Source organism: Vidua macroura, chromosome 6 (assembly GCF_024509145.1).
Source record: "Vidua macroura isolate BioBank_ID:100142 chromosome 6, ASM2450914v1, whole genome shotgun sequence".
Classification (NCBI taxonomy): domain Eukaryota; kingdom Metazoa; phylum Chordata; class Aves; order Passeriformes; family Viduidae; genus Vidua; species Vidua macroura.
Window position 1 is genome coordinate 59533561 of NC_071576.1, and position 27485 is coordinate 59561045.

The 27485-nt window shown below is 43.6% G+C and overlaps 1 protein-coding gene across 1 annotated transcript in view; it reads left to right on the forward strand.

The window, feature by feature from the left end:
- Window positions 1-501: 501 nt before the first annotated feature.
- The window catches only part of TEAD1 (TEA domain transcription factor 1), a 39994-nt gene continuing 13010 nt past the window's right edge, over window positions 502-27485 (forward strand). The window contains exons 1-6 of the mRNA XM_053980803.1: window positions 502-572; window positions 10058-10192; window positions 10391-10437; window positions 10889-10950; window positions 12960-13084; window positions 22430-22603. Coding sequence (XP_053836778.1) covers window positions 10091-10192; window positions 10391-10437; window positions 10889-10950; window positions 12960-13084; window positions 22430-22603 — 510 coding nt within the window. The 5' untranslated portion in view covers window positions 502-572; window positions 10058-10090. The remainder of the gene's footprint in view (window positions 573-10057; window positions 10193-10390; window positions 10438-10888; window positions 10951-12959; window positions 13085-22429; window positions 22604-27485) is intronic.

Below are 27485 nucleotides of genomic sequence, written 5' to 3' on the forward strand. Positions count from 1 at the left end.
GCGTCCAGCTGTGAGCTGTGTCTTCTTTCTTGTAGCTGGATGCGCAACCTGGTGGGTTACACTTTTTTTTCCTTTCTCTTTTTTTTTTTATTTCCTTAATCAAGTCACTGCAGTGACTTGACCTGTATTGTTAAGCCTTGGTGCTAAGAGCTTGGTATCTGGCTGGGAATGTGGTATCTTTAACAGCAGAGCTTACTGAAGATGCAAATAACTTCCTCCCCTCAGAAAAGTTTCTTTTTTTTTTTTTTTTTTTTCCTTTTTTTTAAGAAAAAGAAATAGACATTTAAAATTTGATTTGCTTTTTGTTTTTCTTTTGTTTGTTGTTTTTTTTTTTCCCCTATAAACCTGAACAATGTAGGTGTCTAGTCACATACAGGTCTTAGCAAGAAAGAAAGTTCGAGAAATTCAAGCCGCCATTAAGGTACGTTTGGCTTGCCCAGTTGTAGGGGGCTTTTCATCTCCATGGTTACAGGCTTTTCCTTTGTTTCCTCCCTTCCCCTACCCTGCAGGTGTCTAGTCACATTCAGGTTCTTGCCAGAAGGAAATCTCGTGATTTTCATTCCAAGCTGAAGGTATGCGCTTTTCTGCTTTTGGGCTTGTGGTTGCTATGCCTGTCCCTTCCTCCTCCCCGCGGTGATGGGCGAGCGCTGGGGCTGCTGTGCCTGTAACCTCCTTTTCCTGCATATGGGAGCTGTCTGCGTCTCTTTGTGTTTAATCCCCGGGTTCTGCACTAGCGTCCGCATTAAAAACATTGTTTTAACACTGTCCAAATGCCGAGTGAACTCCTCTTTGTAACAGCTCAGCACCTAAACCTCATTTTTAACCCGTTAGTCCATTTTTTGTTTTACTTTTTAACAGTTGAGTCCTAGCAGTGTATTTAAGTAAACAGGGGTTTTGCATAGTTGTGTAGATGCTTTTTATCTTTTTTTTTTTTTTTTTTTTTTGCTTTTTCCAGAGGAGTAATTGAAGTAATTGTTTTCCATTCCCATATGTTTTTTGTCTGACTGATATCAAGAATACTTAAACCAGATAATTTATTCTCTGTGCCAGAGAGCACAGCTTATCCAGATTGCTCTATGGTGTTTCTAGACTACAAACTAGTATCACCTCAAGTTACGCACTATTTACAAGATTCCCTGAAATTTAATTTTTTTTTAAAGTAAATTATTGACATTTAATCTTTGGAAAGCCTCAGTCAGAGTCCTGTTCAGGGAATATTAAGTATGTTTGCTTAATCTGACATGATGAATTGTACATGTCCCCGTTTTCTCTGCCTTCCATAAAATATATTCTAAGGCTGAAAAGAACCTCTTGGAAATGCTTAATAGGGGTTTCTTGGATTGCTTGTTTTCCAGGAGAGATCTTGAGATTTTCTTGGGTTTTTTCCCCACACCACTTAAAAGTGGAAGAGGGAGTTTTGCAGATTTTGCTGTCGATTTTTTTTTTTTAATAAAAAGCGAAGGAACTTGTAAATCTTTTACTTCCCTCCTTTTTTTTTTTTTTTTCCCTCCTTTTAATGTGAGTGGATTTTTTTTTTTTTTTTTTTTTTTTTTTCAACCAGATAGGAGAACAAATCACGTTTTTTGTTCCAGCTGGAAAGCGAAACGTTCCGGGCAGTGCTTTCCCGGTCCTGAGCGGTGAGCCCTGCGGATGCTCACCCCCATCCTGGAACTGCAGTGTAGGAATAACAGCCTGGCTTTGTAACAGGCCTCCCTGACAGAAGCACTGGGTTTTTCATGGGCAGCATGCTGGCAAGCTTGTCTGGCTGTTGGTGGCTGGCTTTTTAGCTGCACTGGCTGAGCAGTTGGGGTTCGTAAAGAACGACTAAGACAACTTAAACGTACTGCTTTTTAACCCAGGGTGCAATAATGCAGAGATATGTAGCATTTTAAGCTCAAATTGTCAAGCCTTGATGCCTAAAATTAAGTATGTAAGTAGGTGGCCTTACTTTCAGAGGTGCTCAGCACCAGCAGCTCCTGGAGTTTTAGAGGATTGGTGAGAGCTCAGGGCTGCAAAAATCAGGAAGCCCACGTAGGTACCAAATACAGGTCTAGGAGTCAAACACAATTATTGGATTTACCATTCTAAAATGTTTCCCTTTCTGAATGCCCAAAATATCTTAAAATGTGAAGACACTTACAAAGCATTATAAAAACCATTTTTAAATCCTGCACCTGCTGTACTTTTATTGAAGCTTTCCAAAGAACAGAGAGATAGCCAAACCTTAAGAATATTTCATCCAGTCTAGATGACATTTGCAGTAAATAGAGACCTGGAGGGAATTTTCATTTTAAGGAGTCGCCTGAAGAAGGGAAGATCTGTTTGGACAACAAAGTATTTTGTAAGGCTTCAATACCTTCTTGCCCTTTCCCACCTGCCCATGGGCTGCAGCTCCCCCAGTGCAGAGTGGAAAGTGGAGCAGCTGCCATTTCGCTGCTCGGAACTGATGGCCTCAGGAAGATCCCCCAGCTCCAGGCCCTGACACTCTGCAGGGGCATTCGCTTCACCCCTCTGTGACACCACGGTGGGGACAGAGTGCACACAGGTGACAGAGCTTTGCTGGCCCCTGTCCTTGCTGACAAAAGCTACTCCAGCCTTCCCGCAGTGAGTCTCGCTGGCCCATGGGTCCCGAGCTGCCTGAGTGGCCATGCTGCCTGTGGGATGTGTCAGGAGCCCTGACACTGCCCCAGTTACTCCTGCACAGCCCCCAGCCTAAGGAGTGCCCAGGAAGGCTGAAGGCCCTCCCCACCTCCCTCTTCTCAACCTTGCCAGCGTTGGTCTCAGAGCACCAGGAGCCCTGGCACGACACCTGCCCCCTTGCACTGGTCCCTCCTGGAGAAGGGGCAGCCTCCCACAGGCCTCTTCCTCCCCACATGGAAAAGGTGAAACTTTGCTGTAAGAAGGTGCCAGAAGGGAGCTGCCTTAAGAAGAAGAGAGCTCTCATTCCTCTTGCCTGCTGCAATTGCTCCCTGGAGGTGGTAGAAGCTGCTGCTTTTGAACCTGAGATGGAACTTTGCCTCTTCAGATGTTTTGTTACTGCCCATTCTAATTACTATTTCTGTGTTGAACCATCTGTATGGCTCACTGTCACCCGGAATCACCCAGAATCATGGACTAGTTAGCATTGAAAGGGACCTCTGGAGATCATTTAGTCCAAATTCCCCCTGCCGAAGCAGTTTGCAGAGGACTTCAAAAGCTGCCTGAGAAGGGCATCACTGGTGCAAAAGGAAGACAAGATGGATACATTCCAGCACCTCTGAGTGCTTGTTGTTTCAACAAGGACCAATTTTGGCAGCAGCCTGAACAGCCCTCAGAAAGATGACGGGCTCTTGCTGTCTTGGACTGGGTGCTGTCTGCATTCCCTGCTGAAGGGGTGACCAAGGAGAAGATTAAATGCACAGTTTTTTACACTTGTGATTTTTTACACGAGCACATACTGACAGGACAAGGAGGAATGGCTTCAAACTGAAAGAGACTAGGTTTAGATTAGATATTAGGAGAAAAAAATTACTGTGAGGGTGGTGAGGCTCTGGAAAAGGTTGCCCAGAGAAGCTGTGGGTGCCTCAGCCCTGGCAGTGTTCAAGGCCAGGCTGGATGGAGCAACCTCATCTAGTAGGAGGTGACCTTTTAAAAAAGTCCCACCAGCAGTGGGCTTGGAACTAGATGATTTTTCAGGTCCCTTCCAACCCAAACCATTCTATGATTCTATGCTTCCCACCCAGGCTAACTCACCCTTTTAACAGTGAGCTGCCACTTGTAAAATCTATGATTGGTGGCATCCAGGGAAGCAGTTACTACTTTAAAAAAAATATCCCATATGCATCTGGTGTCAACTTTCTTTTGAGATGTGTCTGATCCAATCTGCCCCATTGGCCCCCACTCCTGTCCTCTTAGTTTGACAGTGTTCATACAAATAACCCTTTTCCCCCAAGTAGCTGCCAAGTTTGTTTTGTACCAAGAGATCTTACTGTCCTGCCTTGGTCTGAAACCTGCTCTTGGAGAGGACAGGACTTGGGCAAATCTTATGTTTAATCTTCTGCAAAAATCTACAAGGACGGAAGGATCTCAGAGCTATCTGCACACACAGCATCAGAAGCTTTCATAGGAGACAGAAATCTCACCTGCATGCCTTAGTCCAGCAAAGTCCTTTTTCTTCAATGAGAAGTGCCTGCAGTCACTGTGGATGGATGGATCCTTAGCCCACAAGGAAGTGAAGTTTCACCCATAAATGCTATTGCTGCCTTTCAAAACCACCAGTAAAGAATGTCCCCCCAGCCCTTCCAGGGATGTCATACATTTTAATTCTCTTTGCAGCAGGAAAATACCCCTATTTTAGAGATTTTAATCTTAATATACTGAGGTCATTAGAATCTTCCTGAAGTTAGAGAAATTTAATCTCATGAAAACGGGAAGAGAGGCTGAGATAAAGTTGTCCTTGGAGTCAGATCTGAAAGGCGACTCCTCTTCATGGCATTTCCTGTCACGCAGAGGCTGGAGGAGGCAAATCATAGGTTTTACACTCCAGTGTTGTGTTTCTGCATCAAATACACCAGTCCACAGTGTCAGGTCACAGCATTTCCCACCTTTGCACTGACAGGGAGCTGAAGTCACCTCTATCCATTCAGGACAAACGATGGATTGGAAGCTGTACATAAACAGAGAGTAAAGATATTCACAGCAGGATGTATATCTATCTTAGGCTTTCATACCAGATTTTCTTAAGAGTGCAAGATTAATTAGACAGAGACAAAAATTAAAATTACGCATTAAAATGCCTACAGTTCACATCTATTACATGTTTTTAAATCTATTATTCTACATTCCGCATTTAGGGATAAAAAGAAAATATTGTTGTCAATTATAAAATGCTAAAGATAGCTCTATACTTTTTTAAATGAACAAAGATAAAAGCCTTGAAAAATTCCCTTTGATGTGAATGGAGTCTTCAGCATTTTGAAATACAATAAGATGGATTAATTGCTACTCATTAGGCAGCAAGTTGGGACAGCTTTGAATGCGCATTCTCTTCTTGGCATTAGCTATTGCCTGGCTGAAATAGCCAGCTTTTGTATTTACTCCTGTCTTCTCTAATAATAAGCAAATTGGAGATCAGGGCTAGAAACACTGAAGTGCTCTCTATCTTTTGTCCAGAACAATTGTATATTGTCATGATTTGTTTATCTTTTTTGAGCTACAGCTAATTATTGTAAAGGTTATTTGAATCAATATGAGATCTGAGCAGAAATAGCATCTGCAAAATTGCTTATTAGGAAGCTATTTTATGCTAGTGTTACTGTAACATCCATTTTGTGAACAAATTGTTGTTTCTTATGTCTTTTTTTTTTCTCTTACATGAAAAGTTTTGCATTTTAAATATTGGTACAGGTTTTAGGGATTCTTGAATTAATACTGCTCTGTTGTGCTTACTTTTCCTCATACTGTCTTAGATTTTTTTTTTTACTCCCAAAGTCATAGATAACATGGTATTCAAAGCCCCATTTATCATTCTAGGATAACAGTTTTTATTTTTTTGCTTAAGAACTTGTTTGAACTGATTGATTGAATTATTCTTCTGTTTATGTTGGATTAAAAGAAAGTCAAGCACAAATCCTTTTGTGCTTGTCATGTAAAACTCTTGTTTCATGCAGGGCTTTTATAGATATTAAGATTTATAATTGAATGATGCTAGAGAATTATTATTATCTAATTTAACTATGTATTTTGCATTCCAAAATGAATTGTGAAAAGCAAACCTCAAGGGCCTGATTCATTAAAAGTTGTAGTGTTCTTGCTTAGAGCTTACATCTTCCAAAAACAAAGCATGTGCAACTGCAGCCAGAAGCAGTCAGCTAAAACACAAGACACATCTTGATCTCCCCTACAGAGATGATATTTTAGGGATTTAGTGGAGCTAGACCAGTTTTCCACTGACTGTACTCTAAATCCACCCTGGTAACATTCATTACTAATTATGTAGCGCAGTGCAGAAGACTTTTATAAGTGGAGGGCAAGGCAGGGGTATGAGTGCAGCCTGTTGCTCACTCCAGTGTCATTCCTGGGCAGCAGCAATCCCATCTGAGCTCATCAATTAAGTAGGGTCAAAGCAGGTCAGGGCCAGATGGGACCTATCCCAGGAATACCTTAAGCTCCAGCAGGATTTAATGATCCAGTAGGAGATGCTGTCCCCCCAAGCTGAATCTCAGCACGGGACTGTAGCTTGCCAGGCCAAACTTTTATTTTACTACATCAGGGTAAACCACATGGAGCTGAAAGAAATTATCCCAGCTTTACAAACCAGCACAAGTGAGAGCAAAACCAAACCCTTTCTGTCTTGGACAAGATAGGAAATCAAAATCTTAACTATTTGCGGTCATTAAAAATCCCACAACGTTCCTGTTTTAGAGTAGGGGTGTTAACCCATTTGTCCTGGCCAAATTCCAACCAGGGTAATTACTGTAATCTGCCTGTGTAAATTACCCCTGCCGTTTTAATTGGATAGATTACTTCTCTTGCTGCCTAAACTGTGATGTAATACCATTGTGTGTTATTAATCAGTTACCAGGTTTCATCGCAGAAGCGGCCGCCTCGCAGTGATAGGTAGAGAGCCTCATTCCTTCCTGGCTATGAGTGCTCTCTATTACAGCATGAAAAACCCCAACATACACTTGTTTTTAAGTGGCAGACAAGCTGATATTGCAATCTAAATAAACAGCTTTCAAATGTGGCTATCCCATTTATTTTGGAAGACCACGAAGTCTGCTTGATTATCCAAGCACAGGCAACCACCTTGCAGCTCTCCAAGAGTACCTGGAGCTGAAGGTGCTTTTTTTGCCAATGCCAGGACCTCATGAGTATCTGTATTTGACTTTGAATTTGATTTCTGTCATGTTTGAATGTAAAGTTGCTTTGAGAAAAGCTGATCTTTCCACTGTGCAAAGATTCCTAAGCCTACAAAAGGTGAAACTTCCCATTGGAGTGTACTGGCCTGATGTACCAGATCAGATTTGTCACTGGTGGGAAACTCTGTGGGAGTTGTTGAAACACCTCAAAAGTAGCCCTGTTGCAAGGATTGCCTTTCTGAGCTGTCATTCTAAAGGTTTTTCCCTTTCTCTCCATCCTCCTGAAAATGTAATCAGTCAAAGAGGATGAGATGAATGGCCCCACAAAACACAGATCATTCCAGGGTGAAAAGCAGCAATTGGTAAGAAGGAAGGCACATACTGTTTCATGTCACAAAAGAAAAAACATTTTCTCACTCCAAAAATCCCTGTCAGTCTCCCTAAAATTCAGGATCATCAGATTCACTGTAATGGTGACTAAGAGCTCCCCAGAATATTTTGAAAGAAATATAAATCTTCAAAAAATTTTATTAGTTCATCTGTTAGGCTGGGATTTGCCTGCTGTAACTGTTGCTGGGTGTCCAGGCTCCTATTCTAGTCCTTGGATGGCAATAACATTACAGAAAGTAATGCTCTTTAGTTGGTTTCAGTGCCTCACAAGGCAGAAATAAATACAGCTTCTGGAGCTGCACTAACACTAGCAGGGAATTAGCCAGAGACTTTAGAGGGATAAAGCAAGGCAAGATGAACAATTTCGTAGACATAAGCTACCTCAACTCCCAGGAATGGACTTTAATAACCCTGACAAAGCTTTTACTTTTAAATTCTCCTTTAGTTTAGATCCATCTAATAGTGGATCCAGAAGAGTGTGGCCCCTTGGCAGAGGCACAGGCAGAGGCTGCATCTTGATGTGGTGGCACAGGCATGGCTGGTGGCAGGCAGGAGGCAGTGCAGGAGAGGAGCCTGTAGTGCCCCAGCACGTCTGGAGAATAACAAGGTAGTCACAAAAACAGCACTCACACGGTTTTGGAGGTTACTAGGACCCAGAGGCACTTGTCTCCTGTATCATTTATTTTACACACAGGACACAGATCCCCTGAATGTTGGTTTTTGGTAGGATTCAGCAGGCTGTGTGAGACTCTCATGGTTTGGCATTTCCAAGCCAGCTCCGTTTACAAAAAAAAAGGGTAGAACAGAGAAATCTGGTAGGGCTAGATCTCCATATTGCTCCAGGACATCTCACTTTCATTTTTTCATGATGGAGGGTCCTTTTTGCTGTGCAAGAGTGTAGAGGGGAGCTGCATGAACCTCAGGATTCTGCCACTTCTTAGCACCCAGCTAAACATCTTTTTAGCCTGGTGGTCTGCAGACATCCAAAGGCAGCCAGGAAAACATGCCATGCACAAACCTCCTGTGCTCCCACCCTGGGGCAGGCAGGGCTGAGAGCCAGGGCTGACCTCCAGCTCTTAACCAGAGAACTAGTTGTGGTTATACTGGAAAGCTGCAAGTTTTGGGAAAGGACTGAGCTGATCTGAGCACAGGTGAGCCCAGGGTGTTAGAGCTGCTCAGGACAGCAGCTCACAGCTCCTTCAGCCTCACACCCTGCAGGGTGCAGAGGGGATGATGCTGGAGCAGATCCTGCCCTGCTCCACCTGCTGCTCTCCAGCCTGTGTCCCACAGGGGCTCCTTGCACAGCTCAGGGAAACGCAGTCAGCAACAATCCCTCTCTTTCAGTATCCACAGCTTTCACATAGGGAGCTGGGGGCTGTTTCTCCCCAGGGCTTTGTTGTTTGTTTTTTTTCTCTTTTTTAATCTTCCCCCTCCCCTACTCCCCCCCCTCCCCTTTTAATGAATCAGACCCTGGGTGAAAATAATGCATTTGTTTAAAGCTGATATTTAATGTTGAGCAAACTGCTCTTCCTTTGTCTCTTACTATTTTGTTCATATTTTGCTAAGAGTCTGCTATATTCTACACAAGCATTTTAATAAACTGTTTGTTGTTGTATCCAGGTAACAAGCATGGTAAGTATTTTGACTAAACCAAGTATTATGTACCTTAGCTGTGCTTGGCAGAATTTTTTGGCTAGCTTTTCCTGTACTTTCAGCCTGTGCTGTTTCTAAAGGAGCTATTCAAAGGAAGAAACTGCTCACCTATAGTACTACTACATACAAGCTTTGGAGGGAGCATATGTGCAAAGTCATATGTCATACATAAGAGCATGCACCTCTTGCCAGCATGCTTGCTACTTTGCTTGTAAAAGAAAACCAGAAAAAAAAAAAACCCAAAACATCCTTGCCTAATACTGCTTGTGTTCCTTCATTCTAAGTGACACACCTAAATATTGGTGGTTATTAATCCAGTACTTCTGGATGAGGAGCCCTGCTTTACCAGCGTGTAACAGTCTGTTGTTTACTCATTTTCCCTGACCTAAGACACCCCCTGGTTAACTCTGTTGCATTAAGAGGCCTTCCCTTTCTGTCCTGTGACCAAACCTGACTGGCAGTGGCTGGAACTCCGAGTGCTGCTCTAATACAAGTAACTGATAACAACCCACCTTTTCCTAAACTCGTTCCTGTGTGCTTGAAAAAAGCAGGAATTTTATGGCTGATAGCTTTCTGTGGGAACACTGTAAATCAGTGAAATGCCACAATTGAAAATTTAAGATGTCATTTACATGTTTGTGACCTAACTTTCAAAATGCTTGTCATAAAGCTGAATCCAAATTGTCTCTAAGCATGAAGAAAACTGTGTCTCTGTTTGTAAGTCAGCCACAGTTCTGTGTTCTCATTTTACAGTGCAATACAAAAGGCAGACTTCTCTTAGATGGAAATGATAGAGCTAAAATCTCAGTGCTCCCTATCCTGCAGGCAGAGCTGAGCCTCAGGAGCACACCCTGTTTAGCCCAGCCTGATTTAAAATCAGAATTTGCCCAGATAAACAAGTGGGCAGTAGCTTGCTCTCCCAGAGCTTCCTGCATGTTGGCAGAGCAGACTGTGAGAATTCAGGTCTACCATGCATATCTGAGAGGAGGTTTTGCCTTGAGGTAGTTTGAGTGTTAGCTCCGTGCTATATTTTTTTTTTCCCCTGCATGGTTTGCTATTTTTTGCATTTTCTGTGTGGCTTTTAAAGTTTTTAGTTATGTGCTTGTAGCTGCAGTTATTTAACGTCATTTGTTGTGCCAAATGTTTTAAGACTCCGTGTAATTGTCATATTAAAGGATCAGACAGCGAAGGACAAAGCACTCCAGCACATGGCAGCAATGTCATCAGCTCAGATAGTCTCAGCTACTGCTATTCACAACAAGCTGGGCCTGCCAGGAATTCCCCGTCCTACATTTCCTGGGGCACCTGGGGTAAGTCATTAGTCAAGTCCTAAAAAAAATCCCTGTATTCCCTAATTCTACAGCGTTCAGTAGAAAACTAAGATGCAATGAATGGATTAATGCTTTGACTTGAGTTTGCAAAAGGAATCATGCTTGTTCAAAAATACCCAAAGTCCTTCCAACAAAGAAAACAACTGTGGGCCTGTTTGTTTGTTTTTCCTCTTTCAGTTTTGGCCAGGCATGATTCAAACGGGGCAGCCTGGATCCTCGCAAGAGTAAGTCTGAAAATTCAAATATGTTTCTCTATGCAGTGTGAAGGGTGGCTTGTGCACTCTGTGAGATCAGGGAAGCAAGAACTTGCAAATTTTTTCCAAAAAGGAGGTAAAGATAGTTTTAGGGAAAGAAAGAGCCTTTATAGCGATGTGAACTCACATTCAAAAAGTTATAAGGGATTCCAAACCTCAAAACTGAGGCTGAATACTGGACGGGCACCCTCCTTTGTGTCCCCATAGTTCAGTGTCCTCTGGGAGTCCCAGCAGTGCCCAGCCCTGGTGTAATTCTCATCCTCTGTGTTCCCCCTGTGCTGTCTGTTAAATATGCTCTGCAAGGAAGAGATATATTTGTGGGTAAAGGCCACCAGCCACCTATTCTCCTGTACTGTGTGACTCCGATGGAATTTCCTGTGGATGGCACAGTGTGTGATCTTTGTGTACCTCTTTATTGCAGCGTCAAGCCATTCGTTCAGCAGGCCTATCCTATACAGCCATCAGTCACAGCTCCCATTTCAGGTAATCCTCCCATTTATCCTCTGCCTTAAAAATACTTGAATTTTGTACTGAATGTGATGTATTAACTTCTGCCCTGGGCAGAGCCACTACTCAGGATCTCATGTGTCCTCCAGCCAAAGGAAACATCAATCCCAGTGTCCTATTATTACCTGATTATATCTTAGGGAAAATCATTGTGTTTGGGGTTTTTTTTTAGGTAGGAAGCACTAATGCATATGCAAGGAGTTGTGATGTGTGATTTCCAGTCAGCACTCCATATTGTAGGATTTACTGTAAAAAATGAGTAATAGGATGAATGTTTCCTTTAAAATAGCTATGTAACAAGAATATACCTTAATTTATTTCAAACTGAGCCTAAAAGCCCTTCCAAAATCAAAATGTTTAGCATTTTGATGCTAAACAAAATAATAAATGTTTAGCCTTAAGTATAAAACTTCTCTATGTATCAGGTTGTTTATAACTCATCCCCTCCTGGAGGTCCTGCTTTGCCTGGTACCACTTTGATAAGTACCTAATTTTATTCTGAATTCTATTGCTCTAACTGATCAAGCCCTTCCCATGGCTACTTCCCTGCTACTTTTCCCAGGTTCCTTCCATGCCTAATTTCAGGAAAGCTCATTATTTTTTTGCAGATGATTTCTCACGTTATGTCTCGCTTGCCAAATGACCCCAATGCTTCTGACTCTGTTTGCGTGGCAAGTTTTTGACTCTTACCCAAATCTTTATGATTTTCTAACTTGCTGCTATTTAATGCTTTGAACTAAAGCTATTTTTCTGCATTCATGAGAATGCCTTTTTCTTGACATCCCTAATTTGTAACATTATTTTCTAAGACAGGTATTTTCTATCGCCTTCTTTTATCCTTCCGTGTTTTCTCTCAGAATAGGAATGTTAGTATTTCTAAATCAGACAAAACTTGTGCATGAGTTTTTGCTTCATCAGAATTCCTGTTCACGTCTAGCCAGTGACATTTGTAATTCCCTGTTTTGCAAAAGCCTCACACCTTCAGTGCCTAAATTTGAGTGTTGGGGTCAGGTACCACATTCCCATTATGGGATGTGGACACACATTGCCTCTGACCTCTCCTTGCTTCTCAGCCTAGTTCAGGATAATCTTTATTTTCGTACCTTTGGTGCCTCTCCCCTGCCTTTCTTGTGCCTGTGTCTCTCCCAAGATGAGTTTTGCCTGTGAGCTGCTGCCTTTTCCTCTTCCTTTACAGTTTTCTTTCCTTCTCATCCAATTTTCTACAATGAGGACCAAGAGAGAGCATTTATTCCTTCTCTTGAGGTGAATTAGAGAGGGTGGTTAACATCCCTTCTCTATCTAGAACATGTCATTCCCTCTTTATTATCAATTTAAAACCTTTTTTTTTTTTTTCTTTTTAGGGTATGATTCAGCTCTCTACAGTAATTATTTTTTATTAGCTGTATCATAATGATGCCTAAAAGCTCCAAAAGAAGTCAAGACCCAATGTGCAAATACGTAGTAAGAGACAGTCCCTACCTTGGAAAGCTTGTACTCTAAATAGGAGAGGGGAACTGAGAGTGGCAGCAGAAACAGGCAAAAAGAGGGGTGATTTACCTGTAACCTGAGGCACATTAAGAGCCAGAAATGGAGTCAGTTCTCTTGACTCTCAAGGCAGTAATGTCTCCTGTGAGTCTTGATGCCAGTTTCCAAGGAAGGGTGCAGCTGTAGGTATAGGTGAAGTCTCTTTAAAATCTCTGTAATCTAGTATGTAATTTAAACAAAAATTATACAGTGAGTTACAGCCCCAAGGAAACAAAGCAGTAGATCTTTTCTTTCTACCATTATTAGATTGCTGGGCTGCCACCTCCTTTTCTACATATTTTCCTGAGTTTTTCCAATTTTAACTCATCCTGAATTAATTACTTGCTAAAATTAATATAAATATCCAAGGGCTACATGCATAATTCCCAATTATTTTTAATTGAGAAAATATAAACCGAGGAAGTGTCAGCTTCCTCATGAAGATGTTTCCTCTATTTCAGGCTTTGAGCCCACATCAGCTCCAGCTCCCTCCGTCCCTGCGTGGCAGGGCCGATCGATTGGTACGACCAAGCTCAGGCTGGTGGAGTTTTCAGCTTTCCTTGAGCAGCAGAGGGATCCTGAATCAGTAAGTATTTATTGCCCTTGTGTCCACTGATCCTCAGCTTTGCTCCTTTACTCCTGATCTTCAGCTTCTCTCCTTTGCTCCCCACCCTCTGGGCATGCCTTCCATCATGTATGATGGAATACACCCGGTGTCTCTGTGTTCACTGCTGCTCTGTGCAGTATTCCTTTCACCCTAGGACTGTATTTTCCTTTCTTGCTCTCTTTTTCCCCATTTGCAGCAGTGAGAGGCCTCTGTGAAAGCAGGCAGGGTTTGCTCTGGCGCCTGTCTCCCTGCTGACCTAGTTTAGCAGGTGTACCAAATTGCATTGTGTTCTTGGCAAGAATTCAGTGCTTGAACTCTTAAGTTAAAGCCTAATCTGTTTCCTAACCAAAACAAAATTAAGGACTTGCCCAGAAAGTGTGCATATTGCGTATTGGATTTCTTTTTTTATGAAGTCTTTAATTTTCTTTTAATTTTTAGTCTGCATACTATACCTGCAAGGGTAGTTTCTGAAGTTGGCTGTAATGTTTCATGACCCCAGTAAGCCTTGAGCCTTGACATTAATCACCATATATTTACCAAGAGCTAGGTAGCCTAGCACTGATTCTACTGCATCACAAATAAATTGAAAGAACTTCTTTCAGCTCAAACCTGAGAAATTTTTTTGAGATAATTTCTGAAAAGCAAATATTGTCCTGAATGGGTGATATGGACAGGCCATTCTTGTTCAGATTCCTGGCAAAATACAGTAGCCTGGAGAAGAGAGAAGCTATCATTTTCTCTTTATAATCCAGCACTGGAAACCATAGCATTTACGGGCTCTGGCCAGGGGTGTTATCCAAGGAGTGTTTACCCTGCACAGTGGGGATTGGAGCCATAGCCCAGAAACCTTACAACAGAGGAATGCTCCTGGCAGAAACACATCCCTGTGAAAATACACCATATCTCAGCTGTTCATACACCAAACACGTGGCAGCGTGCTGGTTTGCTAAATGTCAACTTTGCCAGGCTGAATGAGCTTTGAGGCACAGGAAATGTTTGGCAGCAGGTATGGTACCTGTCAGGCATTCCTGCTTTCCCTGGAATCCCTCTCATGGCAGTCCTGGCTCTGGTGGGTTTCACCTCCAGACCACTCTGGAATGTCTCCTCCACCCCCAGTCCTGAGTCCCTCTAGGCAGCAGTTTGGATTTCTGCTGCTGGGGTACAACATCCAGGTTTCCCCCTCAATATCATGGTTGGACACTCAGTCACCCTTATCCAAGATTTCCCAGCCCTTGCTGACCCATGCAACATGTCCTGCTGATTTATGGGCTCTGCCATCCCCAGCCTGCCCCATACCAGGATGTGTGTGTGTGCTCCAGGTTACTGGGAGAACAGGATGTGGCCACGTGACTCTCAGCCTTGCTCTCTGTGTGAATGAAATCTTACTTCTGTGCAGTCTCATTGGCTGTTTTGCCACCTAATTATCCCTTTTCCAGGGGTTTTTATAACATAAATCTATATACAAAACCCCTGGGCTAATATGATGTAGTGCCTCTGTATCTGTGTGTTTTTATATAAAAGGGAGCAAACGGGCTGAGCAGCTGCAGAGAGAGAGTGGAGGTGTGAATGGAAGCATGGTTACCCAGGATGGCCCCACAAGTGCTGTAAAACCCTTCTTTGGGTTTATTATGTGAAATTCCTCAGGGTGCAGAGGCCCACTGGGTCTTGTCCCAGCTTGCAAGAAGACTGCTGAGAAACCCACCTGTGCAGGAGGGCTTACAGGACAAGCAAAAACATCAAACTACCCAGACTTGTTTTGGAAAAAGCAGTTATTTGTGTGCTGTAACACTGCAAAAACGAGACTCTAGGAAAAGTCAGCTCCCCATTTAGTTCATTCTTGCATCCAAGTGGGGCAGTGCTCTGCGTGGGGACAGCCTGCAGCATCCAGACAGGTGCCACGGGGACCCCAAGGATGAGCCCTGTGGCACTGAGTGAGCGTCACTGCCTGGGAAAGGGGAGTCAGGAGAAGGAGAAGTGTTGCTTACATTGAATTAAGTAAATTTGATTATTTGGCATTGAAAAGGCATTGGAAAAAAGCCCCCAAGGCAGTGTGGCCGGTTCCCAGGGCAAAGGGAGAAGGATGCTTGCTGGAGAGGCACTGGGCAGAGGCACTGATGTGCAGGGGCAGCTCTGTGCCTCCTGCCAGCCTGCCCTGTCTCCAGTGCTCAGACCTCTCTCCAACAAGCACCAAGAGTTCTCTTTGGAGGTGAGAGCAAACCCCCAGTCTCCTGTAGTGCCATTGCAGAAAATGTGAATTCTGCCTGCAGCTTTGCACACCTTTCTTTGTGTGGCTGTTTTATTGCAGGTACAGTTTGCACAGCAGAGGAAAAATGGGGTTTTATTACTTTTGACATGAAATCAGCCAGGCAGGTGACGTGAGTGTGTTTCCACAATGTGCACATGAAGTCATGTAGGCACGTGCTGTGATTGCAGCATCTCCTTTGTGCCTCTGCTGACCTCAGAAATGAATGTATTTATGTGCTGCTACAGGAGACATGTAGGAGTTCTCCTCTGTCTTCTGAAAAAGGAGAGTTATAGATTCATTACATTGCTGACTTTTCACATATTACATAAAATTAGTATCTTCATCAAATTACATAAATTAGGATCTTCATCAAATGTGCTTCCAACATTTAATTAAAGAAATATGACCCTTCCTCCTCTCTCTCCCAACACAAAATCAGGCCAGAAAGACTCACAGTAGTAGAGGCAATAGACCAATTCCACCTTAAAATGTAACCTGGAAGTTTATTGAAAACTGTGTATTTGGCATGGAATCTGGGGACAGAACTTGATCCTGGCAGACCCCTTGCAGTCCCTATTGCTGTCCAGAGATTAGAAATTTAGGTTTGTCAGCCATGGTGACTCCCACGGCCAGCAGTGGAGCTGTGCATGGGTACCTTCAGCATTTCTATGTGTGGCTCTTCCAATGGCAAAGTGGTGTTTAAAAGTTAAGAAAAAAAAAAACCAAAAAAAAAAACCAAACAAACAAAAAAAAAACCCCAAAAAAAAACCAAACCCAAAAAAACCCCCACAAACAAACAAAAAACAAACAAAAAAAACCCCACATCAATGACAGGCAGTTTCATTCTGAAGGGTAAGAAATCAGCTCCACAGAGTCCTCTCACTTGTGGACAGCTGTTGATCTTTTTCCTTGTTTAGACACAAAATTGTTCCATTTACAAAAGAGAAAAATATAGAAAGGAAACAATAAGCAACAACTCTCACTGTAACTCTGCATGGCAGAAGATAGTCTGGGGAACACAAGATGGCACAGTTGCAAAATATTGGAACACTAATGCTGCTCCTCCTTTTACATGAAAATCAGTTTACAAATGTCAAGCTGTATTTTCTTTTCGTGGCATTTTGTGCTTAAGTACAATTCCTAAATGGTGCATAGAAGTTTCCTTTGCAGGTCCAAGCAGCAGCATTTCAGTTACCTTTGATTTTTTTCCTGCCCTGCATAACTCTGTTCTCAGCAGATGGAGCAGTTTTTGTGCCCATCTGTTGCTTCCAAGACAGGTTTTCCTTAATGGGGGCTGTAGTGGTTCTGTGAAAGTTCAGGACAAATGCTTAAACCAAGCAATCCTATGTTCCCTAACAAATATAAACTGAGCATGCAAGCAGGTTAGAAAATATCTAAGCAACTGACTGCTACACAAGTAGATATAAAATTCAAAGACTATAACTGAAATGAGAATAATTCAAAATAATTTATATATATGTATATACACATACACTCAAGCTTGATTTTCAATCAGAGAAAAAAAAAACCTATCAAAAAAAAGCCCTTTCTTCTCTTCCTTTTTGAGGTGTCTTGCTCTTACTGTCACATTTATTTCAATTGTGAGCACTTCAGACAGCTTTACATTTAAAATATCTGCATAGGGCTATAAAGAATATGGCTGATGGACATTTTCAGTATTAGTCCACCCATCCAAACTGTCAGATTGTGTTAGGTCCAAATTTCAAAATGTATTTTAAAAAGTGGTGAAGAACTAAAACATTCTTTATGTTTTAATTCAGGTTTTATTGTTGTTGTAAAAAGACTTTGTGAGCCCGGGGAGAATTGTGCCTGAGAACCAGAAAGGGAAAGCAATTGCTCAAGGGCCATAAAAACAGCCTGCCATCATTAGCCAAATGCAGTAAAATTCACCAAAGTTAATCAAACCACCTAAGTGATGAAAAATAAATGAGATCTTTTCAAAAGAAGCCCTCCATCCTTGAACAATATCCATTGTTGCAAGGATTGTTTATCCTTTCTGTACTCCCTGTAAACAGTATAAAAAGCAGTCCAGCATTTCACTCACAAGGAAGTCCTTGGTTTGGTGTCTTTGTGATGTGAAAGGACAAGAAAGCAAACTCACATTAGGATGAATGTCTCAGAGCTGCAGACTGAGGATTTGAGGTCATTTTGATCTGGAATCAGAAAAAGTTTTGCTAAACACAAGGCTCATTTATTACTCTGTGCTGGAGAGCTGCTTGTTGGCCCTGGGATGCAAATGTTCATCTCTGTGAAATGTTCATTTTCGAGTGTCCACAGTTAAAAGTCCCAAGAAAGCACTTTAAAGGGGTCCAGTATTGACACAGGCTCCAGTTGTGAACCTGTGGCATTGCAGCAGACTTCCCATGCAGCAGGATTGCTGGGGCACCCCATGGAGACATGATGGAAATGCCAGGCCAGCTTGCCCAGCCCAGCTGTAGCAGGACATGGACTTTCCAGAGAGGGCCAGAACGTGGTCAGGTGTGTTGGGAGCCCAGCACCATTTATCCCCCAAAGTCAGCCCACGGCTGGAAAGCCTGCTGGGACTTGGCTGTGCTCTCACTGCTGCCTTCATGGCCCTCTCTTCCTTTCCTCAAACCCACTGCCAGGGAAATTTCCTTCCAAAGCAAAATTGGAAGCGCAGGGGACACATGGGTTGAGTTGGCACTAGAGTGGGGTGGGCTGTGGCTGTGGTGGGCTTTGTCTGTGAATTCCCCACTCTGCCTTCTCCAAGCACCTGTCCTGGCTGGCCCCAAGGGCTTTGCAGCTGGCTGTGCCTCTGCCCTGCATCTCCCCAACTCGTCCGACAGCTTCCCCCACCCCTACGCCCACCCCAAAACCGCCTGGCCCGGCTGCAGAGCCAGGCTCTCAGAAGTTGGGAAATATCCCCTGCTCTGCTCTGCAGAGAGCAGATAATGACATGCTCACGTGTTCATTTTTTTCCTCTGCCACATTCAGTGGAGATGTAGATGGCCCTTCTTTGATAAGCAACTATTCAGTAGTTTGTTTTCTTCTGCTGTTGAAATGCGTGGCCCCGTGCCCTGCTCGCTGTGCACTGTCTAACCTCCCTTCCAAATGGAATTAATAATTCCCTCAATTTGCATTTCACAGATGTGCTAGTGCAGTTTTTTTTTGGATGGAGGAGCGTTATTACTCACAATTGACAAACCAAGAAGTTCAGGTGCAAAAGAATGAATGGGCCACTGATTTTGAGGGTCCCTTTTGATTTGTCATGAGCTTGATTTTGCAGAATGCTTAACATTATTGAGAGCTTCCTATAGTCAGGCATAATTTTCCCATCTGAGCGCTCAGCACCTCTAGAACAGGGACTGCAGGGTCTTAAATCAGACAGGCCAGAACTGAAAGATGCATCTTCACTGTTGCAGAAAAGCTGAGGGAAACGTTGTGTAAGCACTTTGCCCAACCAGTGAGTCCCAGTTTCACGCTGGGACTGCTGTGGCAGTAGCTGGGAAGTGCTGGACATTAAGGTGTCAGGGAACTGCCTTCCCTCATCACCTACCTCTCCCCTTCTGCAATCATAAAGTCACCCAAAACCCCCTTTTACTTCACATTTCTGATTCAATCCCTGAGCAGATCCAGGCAGGAGTCAGAATGCAGGGAGGTCCATGAAAGACCAGGTTGCCCATGTGGCTGTATGGTAACATACATCACAGAAAGTTCAGTTAATATTTCACAGGAATGTGTTAAAAACCTGCACAACAGGACTTGGTACAGATTCCAGTTATAGCATTAAAATGTCATGTTTATAACTCCCAATCTGCTTCAGTGGAGGACAACAGCAGCAGGAATTAAATATTCAGTTACTGGTGTTTTGGTAGAAATAAGAAAACTTGTTGGCAGACCAAGTGATTTTCTTACATCAGCAGGAAATTAAAGAGTTTCAGATTTATGAGATACGGCGAGGCAGCAGAGCTGAGGCTGGGCAGGGTTTGGGTTAGAGCTGCACACAGACTGCTGATACACCAGCGCCTGGGTTCCAGGCAGCCCACCCCACCTGGCTCCTGTTCCCCCAGAAGCATGGTCACTGCTCAGCTGTGCCAGTGGGATTTGGGAGGGCTGAACCACAGCTGTGCCCCTGGGTGCAGCAGGAGAGTGCAGCACCCTTGCACTCGGGGTGCTGTGCCCATGAGCAAGGTCATTCCCACAGAAAACAGCTGCCCCCTCTCAGGCCACCTGCCTTCCACCTTGGTTAGCATCTGCATCACCCTGTGGATGGGGAGCCATTCACCCCCACTACATGCTGATCTGTATGCTTGTGTCAGAATATAAGGGCAAAACCAGTGAGGGGTTTTTACAAATATATGTGCTGGCTGATAAAGCAGATGTAGGTGGTTTGTCTTTGTTCTGCACCAGCTTAAATGCTTGCATCCCCTACCATTGGCAATTTGTCTTGGTTCTTTTAAATTCCTAAGTGGATTATAATTTTTCTCGTGGTATTATTTGACAACAGTCATATTTCATGGCTTTACTGCATTCTTTGGATAGTTAGAATTTTTCTAAGGGAAGGAGCTTTGAGAGGCGGCCATCTCCAGGGCATGTCGTGTAATGCAGACACAGGAGACAGAGCTGAAAATGTTCTTCCTATTTTTGTGTACTTGTGTACTTAGAAAATACAGGATTTGACTTCTGATGGTTTATGGCATCTAAAGCACATTATTGCCCCTATGCCAGATGCAAATCCTTTAAATGCTTCAGCGTGAGTAAATTCCTCAGCAACTAATGTACTTCAATGACTCTGGAATACTCAGTCTAAATCAACAGTGAATTCTTAATATAATGAGCATGTTTTTAAGCTTTTCAGACACTAATGGGCTCAAAAATATAGGCAGAAAACTTTGCTCCTTTGCCTTTATCTGTGCATCAGTTGCTGTCGTGGAGCGTGTTTGTCTAAAAACGATAGGGATCATTTCAGTATCCATTTGCCCTGCTCCAGTATTGCATTATCGTTTGTTAGTTCACAGAAATATGCCATGTCTAATTAGCTTAGTAATGATTGTACTTAGCATAGGAATTGCAGCAACATAAGGAGAAAATAATCACACATTGCAATATCAAAATAAACATTTCTGTCCTAAGAATGTTGTCAGGTGATGTCATACCATCTGTCCTACTGTACCCGCTCAGAAATTTTGCTGCAGCAGCATCTGGTGCTTTGGCGAGCTCTGCAGACAACTGTGGCAGCTTTGCAGCTGCCTCCAACTCTGCTTTTATATTTAAAGAGTATTAAGACTTCATGCTCCATGCCCCTATAAATGTGTTTGCTTTTACTGAAGTTTGGATCCCGAGCAATTTGTATATTTGCCTGGCTTGCAGAATGAGGTACAGTGTGTGAATTGTCTTGGGAGTTTGCAGTGGCCAAACTGTAAAATACAGCTCTCCCTTCCCCCTTCCCTCCCAAGCAATCTTTGAGCTGGGAGAGAGACACCCTTTTGGGGAGGAGCACAATTTACAGGAGAATCTGAGCCCTCGGTTCTGTTTCCTTAAAAATGTGGTTATTTATACAACCTGGAACAACTCCAGCAGAGAAGACTGAGAGGAAACAATCCCCCAATTTTTTTGCTCGTGGAAATGCCTTAATGAGATGTTATGTTTTCCTTTTTCCTTCCACAAAATTTAGAAAGAAATACAACCCTGCAAAAAAACACAGGCTGTATCTCATTTTTGGCCCCATACACACAGATAAGTGTTCTCTGGTTCTAAATTCAGATTTCAGTGTGCTAGATGATTATTTAATAGATTTCAATTTCATTTCCTAAGTGCAGAAATCCAGCCAGTCCATTTCCTTTTCCCTAGAGTTTTGGACATCTGCTAGGGAAGACTCTGCTCACACCGAAGGAAGGCTCTGAGTGGTTGCCCAATTCATTTAGATTTGTCACTTCAATTTGTTCATTCAGCAGGTACATTGTAAACAAAATAGCTTAAATGAGGTTTGCTTTGGGGTTTTAAATATTTTATTTGTGCCTAGCTTTTGGGAATTGCCCCTTATGTACAGCATCTGTTCAATGTGACAGGGTTCTCTAGTGTTCATTGACTGCATATCAGCTTTCCCTTAACTGAGTTAGCAAAATGTTTTGTGATCTGCGTGGTGAAAACCCCCAGTGTTTAATCCTGCCACTCTGGAGCTCCTTCACTCTGCTCTCGTGACCCTGGGAGGTGCTGATTGACTGGTGGAGGGTCTTTTCGTGTTCATCCTTCCAGTTTTGTTTTGGGTGCTGAAAGGTTCTCTTGGAGGAATGGCAGCCCCTAAAAGATCATGTTGGACTGCTTTGTAGTGGACTTCACTGGGCCAAGGATTTCCCCCAGGCAGGAGAGGCACTGCCAAAGTGATTGCTGTGATTATAATGAGGTGTGATGGGATGAAGTTAAGAAATAGGAAATGGAAGCTGAATATGTTTTGGCAGGGATGGTCATCTACAGAGCTGGCTCCCGAGGGAAGGGGGAAAAGTTGGGCTCTTTAATATTACATGGGTCGAAATACAGGAGGACAGTGTCTATAGGAACAGCAGTGCAGAGTAACTATTGTCATCCTGCAGTTAAAAGGAAATGCCCCCCATCTCTTTTGGTTGAGATGTGCTGCAGAGAGAGGTTTGGGGCTTTTTAGTAGACAAGCAGGCAGCGTGCACGAGTGGGCTCTGCGTCACGAGCAGAAATTCAGGCTCTGAGGACAGAGAACATTAAAACACACTGCTTAAAGGAGCAAAAATAGGCTTTCCTCCTGAGCACATTCATCTTTTTATGCTCAGCGAAGGGCTCTTTATCACCGTGCTGCCACTGGGTCTTGCAGTGTAAATTACCCCCTTGCAGAGGCCCGTGCTTTGGGGTTTGCAGTGGGGACACAGGGGTTTTTTTTTTTGATGTTGACCCTTGTTCACAAGGGTCTGTGACACAATCAGTGAAGTTGTTCGTGGAAACCATACTGCAGAAAATCCCAGTCCCAGGAGTGACGTGCGAGTCATTTAATCCATCAGAGCACAGCCCCCTGCTGCACCAACCCTCTGTCCTTCTCCCACAGCGCTGATTTTCCTGTTTCTCCCTTGCAGTACAACAAACACCTCTTCGTGCACATCGGACACGCCAACCATTCTTACAGCGACCCCTTGCTCGAGTCGGTGGACATTCGTCAGATTTATGACAAATTTCCCGAGAAGAAGGGCGGCCTGAAGGAGCTCTTTGGGAAGGGGCCTCAGAACGCTTTCTTCCTCGTAAAATTCTGGGTGAGTAAGGCGTGGCAGGGAGCACCTCTCGTGTCCAGCAGGGCTGGGTGAGGTGTTCAGCAGCCTGGGGGCGCCTGTGGAAATTCCCTCCGTTGTCACGCCCGGGTGCAGAGCTGTTTGCCCTTCAGCTGGGACGCTGGCCCACTCGCTGACAGCCCCCCCAGGAGCCAGGGCAGCAGAGGCAGATGTGCCTCAGCTCTGCTGGCTCTGCAGCTGCTGGGCAGCAGCCAACAGGTACCCAGAGCCCCGTTTGGAGATGGGGAACTGCCATCTAGTGGTCCAGGGGAAAGCAGGGAAGGCAGGGAATGGAGCCTGCTTTTGGGTATTTCCGAGGAGCAACCGCTGCCCAGTGCAAGGATCAGTCCTGCCATCATGCCGTGCTTGTGCAGAGAGGACCAAGCAGGATGGGAGCTGAGACAGCTGTGAGCCTAGGAGGATCACAGGGTTTTCTTGAAGCACATCTGCTTTCTCCTTGCCTTTTTGTTAGTCAGCCACAGGACTATGCTCTGTAACTTACCATATTCAGAGCAAGGGTGAAAAAATAATTTGAGTGGAGGGCTGGGATGCTGCATATTGATCTAGTCGTGGTGAATTTCATTGATAAGCCAGGTTTTTCTTATTGCATTTGCAAAATGTCGTGTTAGTGACATAATCATAAAATAGTAAAATTATTTAGGTTGGAAAAGGCCTCTGAGATCATTGAATCCAACCATCAGCCAAGTCCATCACTAAACTACTGAAAGGTTCACCCAAAAGGATCAGCAAATCTGCAGGCTGAGCCTCATGCTTATCCTAAAGCTTTTAATACTCACTGATTCATTGGGGTACTTTTTTGTGGTACACTCCTTTTCATAGCAGCAGTTATCATCTAAACATTTAATTTTTATTTTTTTTTAACTTCAGTAAAAGGGGCATATTCAGGATTTAATTACAGGGTGGACAGGTTAAGGCTGAGGCCAGAAGAGGTTGATCTGGAACCACTGCTTATGATCAGATTTCATTGAGTTTATCTTGAAATACTCTACACCTCATAAATCCCCCAGACTTCTTATCTTTCCAAGAGCTTCTGTGGCACCAGATTTAGGAGTGGAAACTGGAATGAGGGAAACTTTTTTTCTTAAATGTGGATGTAGAAGGACTAAGCCACTGAGCAGAAGTTGTGCTGGACTGCAGAAGAAGCCCATTGAGAAATTCACAGGGCTTAAAACTGGGCCTGTGAGCTGCAGACCAAGTATTTGAGGGCTGCCTGAGCAAAGAGGCCAGAAAGAGCAGACAGCAGAGCAGTGGGAGCTGAAACACAGTGGGCACCAGTGGGCTGGAACAGGCAGAGGAGAATGTGGGGTCAAAAAGTGGGAAGCAGTTGGAAGAGGGAGCATTTGGGATAAGGAGCCTACAGGGAAACACGGGGATGAAGTACAGCAAAGAAGGTTTCTGGGAGGTGAGAACAGGACAAACATAGCAGCAGGAGAAATCTGGCTGCAGTGGAGCAGAGCTTGGAGTTAAGGGTCTGTGACCACTAAATACATTTCCTTGTGAAATTTGGCTTGAGCTGAGGACATCATCTCACCAATCCACTCTGCATAATAAGTATTTGCAAAATGCACTGGCAAAAATGAGTGTCACTTCACATGCCTGTTCTCATTTCCCACAGAGGATGATAAGCCTCAGACTTTATACTAGACGTGGACGCAGCAGAGATTTATGCTATGGTAATTGATGTATTGTATGTTCTGCTTTTTCTCCATGTGGAAAATGATTTTCAGGAATGCTGAATGCTCAAAGGTATACCTAAAGCCTTTAGAGACCTTCTTTGGGTCATTGAGGTCTGTGGTGTTCTCCTGACTTTGAAAATCCTAGTGCCAGCCTTCTCTGCTTTGTCTCCTACCAGCAGTGCACACCTTTAACCCTCCTGTCTCAGTCCCACGTCTGTCACCTGGGGGTGACACCACCCCTCCTCCTCAAGTGCTCACTGCCAAATCACACTCATGGCTGTTGTAAGGTCTCAAGGTGATGCCATGAAAGAAAAAACCTCTGTGAAATGTACAATTCTGTGTTCAGTACAGGTTCTGAGTAGTGTTCAGGAAACAGCACAGTGAACAGCGAAAAGACAAAGAAATGTTGTGTAAAATGTTCAGAGGGTGGGTGTGCAGTTGTGTAGCTAAAGCCTGTGACATGATGCAGTTCAGCAGTCAGGATGTGCAGGCAACTTCAATCCAACATTTCCTAACCTCACCGTGCCTTCCAACATAATGGTCTTTTAATACAATTTCGTGCTGTATTAACTTAGAGATTAAAAAACATACAGTGCTAACATCCTTCTCAGTTATACATTAAAAATGTGGTGAGAACACTTTCCTGAGCCATGATCTTAAAATAAACCAGTGGATTTTCTCTCTCATCAAGTGAGTGAGGCAGGGAAAAGGTGCCTGGGGTAGTGTTTGAGTGTTGCAAGAGCCATGATGAATGCTCTTCTACGAAAAACTTCACACCAGTGTGCCCCAGTCCTAAATGTATGTAGGAATATGTACAGGAAAAACAGAAGAGAGGTAGTCATGAGAATTAGATCCTAAACTGTCAGCTCACTGTCCTTTATTTCTTTCACCCCAATAGGCCATTTCTTCAGAATAAAAAAAAGGATGCATTCCCTTTTCTATGGGGAGTGTTGAAAAACTGTTTTAAACAGTCATAGTATCACCAGGAAAAAGCTGGCGCAGGGTTGCTGACAATGGTTTTGACCCTATAAGTAACCTCAAATTTATTCATATGAAAAGAGATTCATTTTGGTTGAATTTAAGTATCTGGTTCTGATAAGTATCTACTCTCTCATCATCTGCTGCCTCCTCCTACTCCGTAAGTTCACCTCCTCCCTGGTTCTGTTCGTGATGAGTGGTTATTGCTTAGTCCCAATTCTCTATCTCACTATTTATTTCCCATTTCCCCCTTCCCATCCTTTGTGTTGTCTTCCTCCTTCATTACCATGTAGCCATCAATCATTTGCTCAGCACTGTAAGCTACTGCATCCTAGGTGATTGTGAACCCCCACAAACCCCTTGTTTTGGTGAGGAAAAGAGGAAAGTGAATTTTGGTTGGGCGAGTAATTACAGGTGTGAAAGCACTCTGAGGAGAATCAGTGAAGAAAAGGCAGGGTCAGAGTGAAAGAAGTCAAGGCAAACCAGAGAAGGGAAGTGGGAGAGTGTCATGGTGTGAGAAGCTTGAAAGTGAAGGTGGGGATTTGGTGCCAGAAGAGATGGTGACCCTGCAAATGGATTTAAGGGAAGTCAGCATGTCACTGGAGGCAGCACAAAGGGTGTTTTGTTTAGACATTAATCGTGCTGTGGAATGGGCATATGGGAAACTGGAAGACCACAGATGAGTACTTGTGCTGAGGATGACTAAGGCAGAAAGCAGCTGAGCTCTGGTAGCTGGAGAGAATACTCCTCTGGCTCTTTCCCATTTAGTTCTGCTTCAGGCTGCTCACCAGCACAGTTTTCCCTGTTGTCCTGGTTTCGGTAATAAGGTTGGATTACAAAAAAAAGTGGGAGGGAAAGGTCTGAGATCTTGCAAGAAGACGTTTGCCAGTTGTGGAGTTGACTTAGCAAGGCAGCACCGGGGATGGAGTACAAAGCAAAGTTTGCTTTGCTTTGCAGAGCTTTATTGGTTTATGCAGATTGTATCTCATGGGAAGCACAACCTGATGCTGGGAATGGATGAGCTTCTGGCCCTGGTCCTGGTGACACATCTGGATGTCACACTTTTGGGCCTCTTCCTACCTAGCAGTGCAGGAGGTACAAAAGGAAGAGACTCCTCCTCCTACACCACCTCAAACAACCCACCCTACGCCCTGCAATGCCATGCCCTGGTCCCTTGTCTTGCACCTGGAATGAAATGACTCTGTTCCTTTGCTTTATCCCAGGTAGTCACTGGGATCCACAGAGTTCAGGGAAATTGCCACAGAGACAGACTTTTACAATAATAGAGGGAGTTTTACTTGGTGTGTTGTAAATAAGTAACAACGTCCTGATGGTGTGGCACAGGAAGTTTGTGTGACATGGGACAGGAGACTGGACATTACTGGGTTATAGAATTAAAACAAAAATAAAGATTCCTAAAGAAATGTAAAAGCTATCCTAGAACACTGATGCAGAATTCAGGAAAGGCTGAAGAGCATCCTCCAGAGGAAACCTTTCCTTGGTTACGGGTTAACTGCACAATCCTGCTTCTCTCACCTTATAGGGACTAAGCCCAATCTATGCAAAAACAACCAGGAATGATTTGTGCCATCTAACCTTAATCTGAGTATGGTCAATGTTCCTGGTGGTTAATTTGTATTTAAGCTGCTTTTGTGACTTGGGAATAGCCCCAAAGTTTTCTGCTCTTTGAAGTTCCAGTTAGCCTGTATAAAAGCTAAGTCAACACAGGATGCCTGTGCTGGTTTCTTTTGTTGGTTCTATCCATGTTCATATCTAGTGCCACTGATTGCTCACTACTATTCCTAAATTCACTAATTCTAAACAATACACTTAGGCCTCCTAGACTAAATTCTGCTTCTGTAAGTTTGTTGTTTCTCTCTCAGGTTTTGTCTCAACCCCCAGCTGCAAATTTTGAGGCAAATTTTGCATGACTTTTCCATGTAGCCTACAGCACTGTGCAGTGGGTCCTGCCTCCATTGGGATCCTTAATGCTGGTATAAGCACACCTTGCAATAACATGCTGGAATTTTGTGTCTCTCACACTGCCAAATGCTCTGTGCCAACCTGAACTCTTGATTTCTGCAGCTACAGGGACAGGTTTGGGAACCAGATATATCTGAAAGGAGAATGGATGTTCTCTCATTGGTGACATAGGAAAAAAACAACTGACATAATGTTGGCCTGTCAGGCTT